This window comes from Schistocerca gregaria, chromosome 2, assembly GCF_023897955.1.
Source record: "Schistocerca gregaria isolate iqSchGreg1 chromosome 2, iqSchGreg1.2, whole genome shotgun sequence".
Classification (NCBI taxonomy): Eukaryota; Metazoa; Arthropoda; class Insecta; order Orthoptera; family Acrididae; genus Schistocerca; species Schistocerca gregaria.
In genome coordinates this window covers 769,268,474-769,282,447 of record NC_064921.1, presented here as the reverse complement: position 1 = coordinate 769,282,447, position 13,974 = coordinate 769,268,474, and the positions used below count along the sequence as shown (strand labels likewise).

General features: G+C 46.2%; 1 protein-coding gene across 1 annotated transcript in view; it reads left to right on the top strand.

The window, feature by feature from the left end:
- LOC126334996 (sodium-independent sulfate anion transporter-like) overlaps window positions 1-13,974 on the top strand; it is a 159,566-nt gene that overhangs the window by 92,801 nt on the left and 52,791 nt on the right. Inside the window, exon 3 of the mRNA XM_049997812.1 lies at window positions 10,558-10,784. Within this exon, the coding sequence (XP_049853769.1) occupies window positions 10,558-10,784 (227 nt within the window). The remainder of the gene's footprint in view (window positions 1-10,557; window positions 10,785-13,974) is intronic.

Sequence of the window (13,974 nt, the reverse complement as noted above, 5' to 3'; positions counted from 1 at the left end):
CCTTTCGCAGCAATGCAGGCTGCTATTCTCCCATGGAGACGATTGTAGAGATGCTGGATGTAGTCCTGTGGAACGGCTTGCCATGCCATTTCCACCTGGCGCCTCAGTTGGACCAGCGTTCGTGCTGGACGTGCAGACCGCGTGAGACGACGCTTCATCCAGTCCCAAAGATGCTCAATGGGGGACAGATCCGGAGATCTTGCTGGCCAGGGTAGTTGACTTACACCTTCTAGAGCACGTTGGGTGGCACGGGATACATGCGGACGTGCATTGTCCTGTTGGAACAGCAAGTTCCCTTGCCGGTCTAGGAATGGTAGAACGATGGGTTCGATGACGGTTTGGATGTACCGTGCACTATTCAGTGTCCCCTCGACGATCACCAGAGGTGTACGGCCAGTGTAGGAGATCGCTCCCCACACCATGATGCTGTGTGTTGGCCCTGTGTGCCTCGGTCGTATGCAGTCCTGATTGTGGCGCTCACCTGCCCGGCGCCAAACACGCATACGACCATCATTGGCACCAAGGCAGAAGCGACTCTCATCGCTGAAGACGACACGTCTCCATTCGTCCATCCATTCACGCCTGTCGCGACACCACTGGAGGCGGGCTGCACGATGTTGGGGCGTGAGTGGAAGACGTCCTAACGGTGTGCGGGACCGTAGCCCAGCTTCATGGGGACGGTTGCGAATGGTCCTCGCCGATACCCCAGGAGCAACAGTGTCCCTAATTTGTTGGGAAGTGGCGGTGCGGTCCCCTACGGCACTGCGTAGGATCCTACGGTCTTGGCGTGCATCCGTGCGTCGCTGCGGTCCGGTCCCAGGTCGACGGGCACGTGCACCTTCCGCCGACCACTCGCGACATCATCGATGTACTGTGGAGACCTCACGCCCCACGTGTTGAGCAATTCGTGCGGTACGTCCACCCGGCCTCCCGCATGCCCACTATACGCCCTCGCTCAAAGTCCGTCAACTGCACATACGGTTCACGTCCACGCTGTCGCGGCATGCTACCAGTGTTAAAGACTGCGATGGAGCTCCGTTTGCCACGGCAAACTGGCTGACACTGACGGCGGCGGTGCACAAATGCTGCGCAGCTAGCGCCATTAGACGGCCAACACCGCGGTTCCTGGTGTGTCCGCTGTGCCGTGCGTGTGATCATTGCTTGTACAGCCCTCTCGCAGTGTCCGGAGCAAGTATGGTGGGTCTGACACACCGGTGTCAATGTGTTCTTTTTTCCATTTCCAGGAGTGTATCTGGGGTTAACCGAGGGCAGATTGTGATACCTGGGAGGCTCGGTACGAGCATTTCGGAAACTGCACGACTTGCAGTGTGTTCGAGGAGGACTGTCTGAGTGTCTTCAATACGTGGCGAAGCCCAGGTGAAACCAAATCCGGACGTCGTGGGATTGAACGGCCTTTCCTCATTACAGATGCCGGACGTCGTAGGCTGAGGAGACTGGTAAAACAGGACGGCGGCAAACTGTTGCGGAACTTACACCAGTCTTTCATCCTGGGCAGATTAAAGTGTGTCTGAACACACAGTGCACCAAACCCTCCTAACGATGGGTCTCCGTAACTGACAACCCATGCATGTGCCAATGTTAACACCACGACATCGTCAACTGCGATTGAAAAGGTCACGTGGCCATTGGCACTGGACGTTGGCGCAGCGACAGAGCGTTGCACGGTCTGATGAATCCAGTTGCCTTCTTCATCATGCCGACGGGAGGGTGCGAATCCGTCGTCTTCCATGGGAACAACTGCTTGACACCTGTACTGGGGGACGGAGACAAACTGGCGGCGGCTCCATTATGCTTTGAATAACATTCACGTGGGCATCCATGACTACAGTGGAGCTCTTACAGTGCACCATGTCGGCCAAGGAGTATCGTGCCCTGGTTGCAGACTACGTACGCCCTTTCATGACAGTCACGTTTCCGACGGCAGTGGCATATTTTAATAAGACAATGCGCCATGTCACAAGACCAGCTGTGTGATGGAGTGGTTCAAGGAGCTCAGTGGCGAGTTCAGTCGATGTGTTGGCCCCCCCATATTGCAGATCTCAACCAGATGGAACACATGTGAGATGTGATTGAAAGTGGAGTCAAAGCTCATCCGCCCCCTCCCCGAAATTTACGGGAATTAAGTGACTTGTGTGTGCAGATGTGGTGCCACTCCGTCGCAGCTGTTACACGAGATGGTCATCAGAGGGGAAACTGGGACAGGAGACACATTGGTTAACAGGAAGGGAGTAGTGTTGATTAAGGTGATGGATGCATTTTGAGAGAGCTGACTGAAAGACTTCGCTGAACACTGATGCGAGGCTGATGGGGTGATAAAAGGAAGTCTCAGTAGGTGGTTTGTGCAGTTTCAGGAAAAATAGATTTCTGCTGTTTTCCACAGCTCAGGGTAGTAACCTGGTGGGTGGTAATATGTTAGCAAGGGTTTTTAGAAAAGAGAGGGAACATTGTTTTATGTGCCTTAACTGTAGGTTAAGTGTTGCGTTTTTTGTGAAGTGCTTGCTTTATATTTTGAGCTGTGATTGGTGTATTTCATGTTGTCCGCGAAGTGCTGTCAGAGTAATGTAAGTTGGGAGCCAAGGGTGGGAGAGTGGCATTTGCACTTTCATGGATTGTAGGAACAGTGAGTAGTCAAAACGAGGTTTGCCAGGAATTGTAAAGACGTCGGGAAAAATGTTTGCAAGGCGGTCAGCTTTGCTCATGTTGTCAGGTGCAGGTGGTTTCTGTGGACGAACGGGTGGAGAGGGGTGGTATTATTGGAGTCGATGGCATGCTTTCCAATATTTGAAAGAGTTAATGGGGATTGTAAGACTGCATCTGCTACATGTCTGGCGCCAGTCTCTCTGTTTTTTAGCGTTCCGTACGTCCTTGTTTATGTATTTAACGAAGGCGTGTGAGTGTATCCCGGTCAAGAGTCCGTAGGAAGGAGCAATGTAAACTACGGAATTCTCTGAGGAGGATTTCTTGACTTCTCTGTTGTCAAGTATAACAATTAGAGCACTTTTCCAGTTTCAAGGACCTGCAGTTCTCTGTAAACATTCCGTAAATAATTTTGAAAGTTTCTTTTGTATTACCTCACCTCCAGCTTTTATCAGAACTGTGCCTGCTTACGATTCGAATGGCTCGAGCACTTTACATCACACCTCGAGATTTCTCGGGTTCTGCTCGAACTTTCGATCGCTCCGCGACCTAGTGACTTCTGTCGGCAGTATCTCAGCGAAGTTTATTATGGCTATTAATGCACTGTAACTTCCAACTGTGGTGTCACCGCCAGACGCCACACTTGCTAGGTGGTTTCCTTTAAATCGGCCGCGGTCCCCTAGTTCGGACCCGCGTGTCGCCACTATCAGTGATTACAGACCGAGCGCCGCCACACGGCAGGTCTAGTCTAGGGTGACTCCCTAGCACTCGCCCCAGTTGTACAGCCGACTCTGCTAACGATGGTTCACTGTCTACATACGCTCTCATTTGCAGAGACGACAGTTTAGCATAGCCTTCAGCTACGTCATTTGTTACGACCTAGCAAGGCGCCATATTCAGTTACCATAATTACTTCAAGAATGTATTCTGAACAGATAATATTGTGAATCATGTACCCTCAAGAGCGGCGTTCATCATTAATGGATTAAAGTTAAATATCAAACTAATTACGTCCGCTTTCTGAATTCTCATTCCTTGTCATGTTCCAGACCTCACGTCAGTATAGTTCTCCCCTCCTCACGCCAGCCTGGGTGAGCCAAAACGCGTGCATTTCGGCCTCCATTCGTAACACGGTGTTGGCTCTTCTAACAACACGAAACTAACAATAAAAGAAAAATAGGGAAAAACGGACTGCTGTGCCTTCTAAGGCGCAACAGCAACTAATAAATTAACAGTATATCACAATTACGATTCAGTTCAATTTTCGAGTTCTCGCTAAGACCGCCTTCCAGTAACGTCTGTTGGTATTACACCAACGAACAAAATAACAACACCAAAATATAATTAATCTAGAGTTATGATATTTCGAAAATACATTTGTCTCAATAAAATATTTAAGTAATTGTGGTTGCGAGATCACAGGTTAATGTAACGGTGAGGTATGCCATTGCGGATGTGAAATGCTGGTGCATTAACAACCGGTGTAATCGGCTGAATGTTGAATGCAAGCATGCAGACGTGCATGCATTATGTTTCATAGGTGCCAGGTATCAGTTTGTGGCACGGAGTTCCATGCCTGTTTCACTTGGTAGGTCAATACAGGGACGGGTAATGATGTTTGTGGATGACGATAGAGTTGTCGTCCGATGATGACCCACATGTGCTCCATTGGAAACAGATCTCGTGATTGAGCAAGCCAAGGCAACAATCCGGCACTGTGTAGATCATGTTGGGTTATAACAGTGGTGAGCGGGCGAGCGTTATCCTGTTGGAAAACACCCCCTGGAATGCCGGTTCATCCATGGCAGCGCAATAGGTCGTACAAACTGACATCCAAATTTTCAGTGAGGGTTCATGGGACAAGCACGAGAGTGCTCCTGCTGTCATACGAAATCACACCCCAGACCATAGCTCCATGTGTAGGTCCAGTATGGGTAGCACACAGACAGGGTGGCTGCAGGCCAACTGGCCTCCTTCTGACCAACACACGGCCATCAGTGGCACCGAGGCAGAACCAATTTTCGTCAGGAAACACAACAGAACTCCACCCTGGCCTCCACCGAGCTCTCTCTCTTAACACTACCGCGCAAATGGCGGTGGTTTGAGGTCAGCAGAATGCGCGCTACAGGGCGTCTGGGTAGGAGCTGTGCTTGAAGTAATCGATTTGTAACAGTTCATTGTATCACTTGGTGCGAACTGCTGCTGCACATGCAGTACAGTGAGCCGGAGCCATACACCGAACACGATGGTCTTCCCTCGCAGTAGTACCATGTGACTGTCCTGAGCCCAGCGTACATTCTCGCGACCGCCGCTGCCAGTGATCATGTACGGTGGCTACATTCGTGCCGAATCTTTCTGCAATATCGCATCATTTGTCACCTTAAAGGCATTCCTGACTAACAACAATTCACCATTTCCATTTTCAAAGGTAACTAACACTTACGACTGTTACACCGTGTATTTAAAGCAAATCTGATATACATTCTCATAGTGGCGCTAGCAGCGCCACTCTTACGCGACTAGCGCGAAATTTGAATCGACATCATCTTTCAGATATAGAAGTACGCCTACCAACTTTCGCTTATGTCGCCCAACTCCTTCTTGGTGTTTTGAATTTTTGTTTCGTCACTGTCTTTCCACGACAGGTCTTGCCGCTGTTATTTTCGCGATCGCAATTTCTATTAGTTTAGTAATATTTATTTCGTTTATTAGGCATTTACATCTTGAAAACCTTTCTTCCTTGTTTCATCGGAATGCTACCATCTTGCTTTCAAACCGTTTAAAAGGTGGTAATAATATCACTCGTTACTGCAATTTGTGATTAGGGATCGAATGTTGCTTTGCAACTGAATTAGTAAAATATTGTTATCAAATAAAATTTTGTACTGGATTCAGAATCAAGGCAGTAAGATGTGTCGAAAAGTAGACATGGTTCAAATGGCTCTGAGCACTATGGGACTTAACGTCTATGGTCATCACTCCCCTAGAACTTAGAACTACTTAAACCTAGCTAACCTAAGGACAGAACACAACACCCAGTCATCACGAGGCAGAGAAAATCCCTGACCCCGCCGGGAATCGAACCCGGGAACCCGGGCGTGGGAAGCGAGAACGCTACCGCACGACCACGAGCTGCGGACAGAAGTAGACTTGACAGGTAGAAAGGCCCTATCGTATTTCGACGTTGCACAACTGTTAACTTTACTTAAAAATCATCGTTAATGATTATACAACTGTAAATATTGAAAATTCTTATTCCAAGTTTGATAAAATACAACAGGAGTTTATATAGTGGTAGAGTTTAATACCATTTCCTTCTGTATGTCCTGAAACTGATATATTCTAAGCAGAGCTACACTTTGTTCTTGTGACTGTTTCGTAGTTTCTAGTGCATCGGTTGCACTTGCGTGGCGCGAGTCAAATGTCTCGCAATTGTTCAAACGGGTTCGAAGTTGTAACGAGTTTTGCGATGTATCTGGAAAACTTGAGTCCATTCGAATGCAAGTATCGTTTGCTCAACTCTAGCTTAATTTCTTCGACATAATCTCTAGTAACAAATATAACCTCCTTCATTTCTGCATTTGCTCACTATGACGTGCACTGGATGACTATTTGATGTATGTACGATCACACGTCGTTCCTGATTATCTTCCTCTTCTACTTCTCATTATTTGCGCTGTCCTGTAACTCTAATGGTTAGGCTTAGTTACATGGGTTGTGACAATGTTACTGGTTGCTGGTGGCTAGTACCCTTCTTGTTGCCACCCTGCTCCTGATGGTGACAACGAAGGAAAAAATCGTTAACCCATCTGTATCTGATTGATTTGCCGCAGCTCGCGGAAAAACACAGCCAACCTCTTTTAAAGTAGGATGATGCTCTATCATACAGGTATCTGTGTGGAGGATAGAAAACGGATTCAAGCGAAGTTACTCCGCGGATGCACTAGGAGACAAAAGGGTGTCACACGTCATCCGCAAACTTCAGCTACACAATGACCGTTTCTTCTGTGGACATATGAGGAATGCAGTTTACGCTCTGAGTATTCGTTCTTTTAACCAGTCGCTATACAAATAGTGTCCACATCAATCATTACGAACAAAGGTGGAAAACACAGGCTAATATTTGTACCATAAAGAACGTTCGTCTTATCACTTATTACGGTACTAAATATTACCATTATGAATAAAAGGGATTCTGTTCCACCTATTGTGCAGACAATTGTCATTTATAAATGCCCAAACTTGGTTAAGCTCATTTGTGCGATCACCAGTGGGTACTTTTATTCATTTCTATGCAATGCAAATCATGTTTTAAATATTAGAATTCTAACAAAATTTAAGCCTAAAAATAGATTGTTTGTTGTGTTTTTTACGTTATTTTTCTATTACTAGGTTCTCTAGGACCCAGTAATGAGAAAATAAGATAATAATCGTTGCAAACATAATCTGTTTTCAGCATAAATTTTTGCTGGAAAATTGTTATTTGCAATAGGCAATAAAAGAACGACGACAGGTTTGACCGGTTTGACCGGTCTCTACATGATGTCACAGAGGGACGTCGGCACCACGTGTTCGTGCGCGCCTTGTTTGTGTACAACCAGCAGTGGACCACTCCCGAGTGACTGGACGGTACTGTAGGTTGCACACAAACAAGGCGAGCAGAATCACGCGCTGCCGACGTGCCTTTGTGACGTCAGGAGGAGACTGGTCAAGCTACCCAACCCTTTCGTCCTGCTTTTATTGCCTTGAACGAGGAAATATTGCCGTGCCGCGCCACGCTGAGTAGTTACTGAGTCGACAATACGCGGTTCGTATGCCACATGCACCCTTAGAAGCCATATTATTTATCTTAAGCAAATAATGAAGATTCGCATGTTAGCCATACGACAAATGACTAAAAGACCTTATTCATTGGTGTAATTGACGTATATTCTCATCTATGTATTTCACAATTTTGCAAATCGTTTATTAACACATTACGAGACATCGAACCCCATGATAATGCCAACGAGTACTGGAATATGTTGAAAGAAGGAATCATAAAAGAAGTACTTATGATGAAAGATAGAATCATAAAAGAAGAACAGAAAAGCATAAGATATGTAAACGGGAAAAGGACAAAAATGCCGTGGGTTACACAGGAAATGATTTCGGAGGTGAGAAGAAAACTGAAAAATAAAGAAGATGCAAGAAAAACGTACTGAAGGCTGGATAACGAACTGTGTAGAGAAACAGAGCAGGCTAGGAAAAAATAGCAAACAAAAGGAGTGTGACTCACTGAAGAATTGGAGAGGAAGGGTAAATATGCTTTACTGTATAACAGAGTAAAGACTACAACATGGGATCAAAAAAAGTGCTACTATAGAAATTCTCAGTAAAGACGAAAATATAGTGTATAAAAATCGTGAGGACTTCCTACAGAGATGGGAAGACTACTTAAAACACCCATTTGACACTAATCACAAACCAACAACTATGGAACTTGAATCCATGAACAGTGTAAATGATACCGAGACAGGACCAAGATCATAATGGAATAAGTAGAAAATAGATACAGTGGATAATGGGAAAGCAGTAGTACAAATGGTTCAAATGGCTCTGAGCACTATGGGACTTAACAGCTATGGTCATCAGTCCCCTAGAACTTAGAACTACTTAAACCTAACTAATCTAAGTACATCACACAACACCCAGTCATCATGAGGCAGAGAAAAAGGAGTAGTACAGATACAACACCAGGAGACATACTAAAATGCAAGAAGCAATAAGAGAAATATTGAGGTGATGTAAGAAATATATGACAGTGGTGAATGACCAGAGGACTTGCTGACAACAGTAATGATCAGTAATTAAAACTTCCGGGCTAAGAGGCCGTGGTCCAATAGTAGAAATACTTCTCCCTGACGTTTCGTTGCCAGCTGCGTGCAACATCATCTGAGGTGAGTCTACGACTGGCTGCTAGGCCGTGGAGGTCCTGTTTATATAGAGCGCGTAGAGGGCGCCACCACTCGTCACGTGCTGTCAACAGTAAAACTATCTCTGGCTGGCGTCATTACTCTCGATCGAAGGTAAGCGACTGTCACATCTTTGGTACAAAGTCGATCGCCATACCTTATCTAATTTCAAGCCTTCTTCTTTCCTGTTAAAATTATTGTGGTGTTTAAAAATCTGTACAGCCTCTCTATACATACGAGCATAATAATTCGATGTCTTAGCTAGAACGCTCGTATCACTAAATTTTATTTCATGGTCACCGTTTGAAAAACATGTTCCGCTACAGTCGATTTGTCCGTGTGTCCCAGTCGACAGTTCCTTTTATGTTCAGTTAGGCGAGTATTGATACTTCTTTTTGTGGTTCCAATGTAAACCTTCCCACAACTACACGGAATCTTATACACACCAGAAGTAGCTAAAGGGTGTCGTGCATCTTTCGCCGATCTTAAGCATTCACTAATCTTCTTGGTGGGTTTGATAGTTTTACTGTTGACAGCACGTGACGAGTGGTGGCGCCCTCTACGCGCTCTATATAAACAGGACCTCCACGGCCTAGCAGCCAGTCGTAGACTCACCTCAGATGATGTTGCACGCAGCTGGCAACGAAACGTCAGGGAGAAGTATTTCTACTATTGAACCACGGCCTCTTAGCCCGGAAGTTTTAATTACTAAAGACGCCGGCCGTGAAAGCCTACACGCTATGCACAGTAGGGATTGCCATACCAAAGAAACAAGGAACCTAGAAATATAGTGAGCACAGGATAGTTACCCAGATTTCATATGAAAGCAAAGTTATGTCAAGAGCCATTGATAAAAGACTAGAAAAGGCAATGGAGGAGAATCTGACTGAAGAACAATTTGGTTTTAGATGGAATACAAGCACAAAATGTGCAATAGGACTCTTACGAATTTTGGGAGAGAGGTTTATTGAAAAGGGAAGAGATTTATGAGAGCTATTCGGAAAGTAAAATCTGACACGTCGCGAAACTGAAACGACAGCGAAAATCCAATGAAGCTTTGCACAGATGTACTGCATGCCTGTCGATCGCGTAACGTCGATCTTTTCGGTTCTGAGCACATGAAAAGGCCTAGAACAATAGCGTCTTACGCCAAGTACGTGACATAACTGTCATGCATTTCCTTCCTCATGACAATATTCTCTTCCGGACACAGCAGGGACAATGAGGACGTTTCTGCCCGTTTTCGATTGGAAGTGTTTGATCACCCACCATCAAGTCTGGACTTGGGTCTCTCTGACGTTCATCTCCACTCACATGAACCGCTGGCTATGAAGACAACATTTTGGCAAAAACAACGAACTGCAGGCCAGCGTAGAGAAGTGGCGCAGAGGACAGGCGGCTGCCTTCTATGAAAAGGGTATTCGTAAGTTGGTACACGCTATGACTAATGTCAAAGTCGAAGTGGCGACTATCAGCTATGTAGAGAAGTAACTGCATGGCGTAGCTAACTGTTGCAAATAGGCCTAAAAGTTTTTGATTTTGAGTGTGGTTTCCATTTCGCGACGATCAGGCTTTACTTTCCGAATAGCCTTTGTATATACGTGTTTTATAGGCCTGGAAAATGCCTTTGATAACTTGACTAGAGATAAGCTAGCTACAACTACCAGCCCACGTTCAAAGTCTCTGAATTCCCGTCGTGCGGCCATAATCAAGTCGGAAATATTGTCACGTGAATCACTTGAGTAAAAACGACAGCTCCGTCGATGCACTGCCCTTTTATAACTTGGGTACGCGATACCACCGCCATCTACATATGTGCATACCGCTATCTCACAACTGTTGTCTCCCCAGTGTGAAATCACTCCTGTGAAAGGTGAATTGGTACCGTTGTCGTACCGCCTGTTTCTCAGAGCCTTAACGCGTCGCCGTTGCGCTGTTTGCACAGTGACGTCACGCAGCGGCTACGAGGGCACCCTGCGGCAGAGGATGGGCAGCCGCCTGCGGAAGGCGTTCTCCCGGAAGACGCTCCTGAAGAGGCTGCCCGTGCTGTCGTGGCTGCCGCGCTACTCCACCGAGGACGCCGTGGGGGACCTGGTGGCCGGCATCACCGTCGGACTCACCGTCATCCCCCAGTCGCTCGCCTACTCCAGCGTCGCCGGCTTGCCGCCACAGGTAAGCGCCGGACCTCAGGCGAGGTGTGGTGACTGGATCAGTCCTTGTCCACTTATTCACCCATCAACACGTCACGTCTTCTTCGACGATGAAAGGCTTGGCGGAGGCCTTGGTTGTAGAAGTCTGCCTTTTGGTTGCTCAGGAAACGTTCCGCTTGCAGCGACTGATCTGTAGATAATTAGTGATACGAATAAAACTGGCGATATCACTGCGTTTCGCCGTTTCCCAATCAGACAGGTAGTAGTATATGCTAATCAGGTATCCCTGTACCGTGGTGACTTCTTCGCTTGGCAGGTCTTTCGCCGCCTATTAGGTTACTTTAAGTCCGCAGCTCGTGGTCGTGTGGTAGCGTTCTCGCTTCCCGCGCCCAGGTTCCCGGGTTCGATTTCCGGCGGGGTCAGAGATTTTCTCTGCCTCGTGATGACTGGATGTTGTGTGATGTCCTTAGGTTACTTAGGTTCAAGTAGTTCTAAGTTCTAAGGAAATGATGACCATAGATGTTAAGCCCCATAGTGCTCAGAGCCATTTTTTTAGGTTATTTTAAGGAAAGAGGAAAAGAGGGAAAGCCACATAACAGCGATAGCCAGTAAAGGCGATAAAATTTGAGTGTGTACAAGGGATGTTAAATAATAGAGACGAACTGATGTAGAAAAATTTTCTATTTTTACAAAATGAAACTTTTACTACTTCTCTACATAATTCCCACCAATATTGATACTCTGCTCCCAACGACGAACCGTATTTTCGTATATCTGATGCAACGAAGTTTTTGTCTTGTTGCCTGAGCTACTTTCCCACAAATTCTTGGATGTCTCCTTGTTGCTGAACTGTTTCCACGTAACGTTTCCTTGAGTGGACCAAGAAAATTAAAATTCGAAAGACTGACGGGAAAAAGAGTTATTTTCGTTGTGGTATCCTCAAGCATATCTTAACACCGAACATAAGGACGTTTCTGCAGGAAAGAAGGCTTCTCTGGAAGCATCATCTACAGCTACATTTACATGTACATATATACACGTACGGAGCGTGGCGGAGGGTACTCTGCACAGCTGTTAGTCATTTACTTTCCTGTACCAATTTCAAATAAGGCGACGGAAAAACGGCTGCCTATACACTGATAAGCCAAAACATTATGACCACTGCCCACAGCGACGTTACATGCCGCCTGGGGAAATTGCAGGCACAAGAAGCGGTAACAAAAGTATGTAAGCGGAACAGACACGGACTGGGGATCACCCTAGCGAAGATATGTGCTCCAAATTAGGAAATCCATTGACAAAGGGCAGATTATTATTAAGAAGAACTTGTGAGCGAATGTCTCTAAAACGGCGAAGCTGGTCGAATGTTCACGTGCTTCTGTCGTGAGCATCTAAGGAAAGAGGTAGAAGGACAAGGAAACTACCACTAGGCGCTAAATGCTCTACGTCCACGACTATTCAGAAAATTTTGCGTTCGGAGGCTTGTCTGCTCTGTAAAACAGGATACATGCTGATCTGTGGCATCTCTGGCGAAACATCACACTGCTGGTGGACGCACAAGTGTTTCGAATCACACTGTTCATCGTACATTGTTGAGCATGGAGCTCCGCAGCAGACCACCCTCACGTGTTCACATGCTGACCCAACGACATCATCAGTTGCATCTATAGGGATTCGATCGTCGGTCTATGGAAACGTGTCGGCTCTTTTGCCACACTAGGCCGATGATCGCTTCCACAAACGCCGTCATGTAGGTGAACGGTGGCTGGAAACTTGTAGGGCTTCACGAATGCAGGCTGGTGGGAGCAGTATTATCCTTTAGGAGCAGTACGATGCCCCTGCGCTAGCATGGATCCTGTGGCAGTAATAGAAAACACGCTAACAACTGCGAACCATCTACCTCCCTTCATGCTTGATGTCTTCCCCGACGGCGATGTCATCTTTCAGCTGTATAATTGTCCATTTCTCGGAGCCAGAACCATTCTACATTGGTTTGAGGAGCATTATAGTGAACTCACGTTGATATCTTGCCGATCAAATTCGTACGATGTAAATACTATGGGGCCTATATGGGTCGCTATCGGGCGCCTTCATCGCGTACGCAAGTCAGCGATGCGTTATTTGCGCGAATTATATTACTTGTGCATAAACATCTAATCTCACATTCCTCCACAAACCTACCAACAAACTTTCGGATCCTTGATACGCATAATCAGTGATGTGTTTCTTTCCAAAGACGGGCAGTCAAGCTGTTAAAAAGATGGTCATAATGTTTTGGCTCATAAGTGTATGCCTCCGTACGAGCCCTACCTAATTTATCATACCCTATGCTCGTGTTCCTTACGCGAAATGTATGTTAGCACCAGTAGAATCTTTCTGCAGTTGCTTCCAATTCCGGTTCTCTCAATTTTCTTAGTAGCGTTCCTCGTAAAGAACGTCACCTTCTCCGCAGGAATTCCCATTTGAGTTCCTGAAACATTTTCTTTCTCAATACGGTCCACGTCCGTAGCGTAGCGGTAGCGTTACCGCTGAAACGTCCCCTTAGAAAAATTATACATGACTGTGCTTAAACTGACACACAATATTTTTAGCGCAACGCAATCTGACTTTCAAAAATCCCTACAAAAGAATGGCCCTGACTAACATTAACCTATACGTTTCACATATCACTTACCTCACAAAAATCTTGGTTACTCGAACTACTGCAATACAGCAAGCACCACTACTGACAGCTAAATAAAAGATTCAAACTACGGAAAGCACTAACTACTGATAGGCATAGTTAGCAAATGAAAGATTTTGATAGAGAACAAACAATGTATTTACCTTAATAGTCATCATATATATAGCAGTTCATGACATCCAGTCTTACAAATTTCAAAACTCCGCCATCTCTCTCCCCACATCCACCACTGCTGGCGGCTCACCTCCAACTGCGCAACGCTATGCGCTGTTAGCATCCAGCTGCCGCTGCCCAACAATACAATGGCAGACATCAATGCAAACCAGCCACAGACTGCACACGGAACAGCCAGTGATTTTCATACAGAGCGCTACGTGGCGGCGGCGTTACCAATAAAAAAACCTAAACAGCTTACTTGCCTACTTACACCGCCTACCACGCAAGGGGCCTGGGTTCGATTCCCGGCGGGGGACTGGGTGTTGTGTGTCTTTCATCATTGACTCGCAAGTCGCCGAAGTGGCGTCAGCTA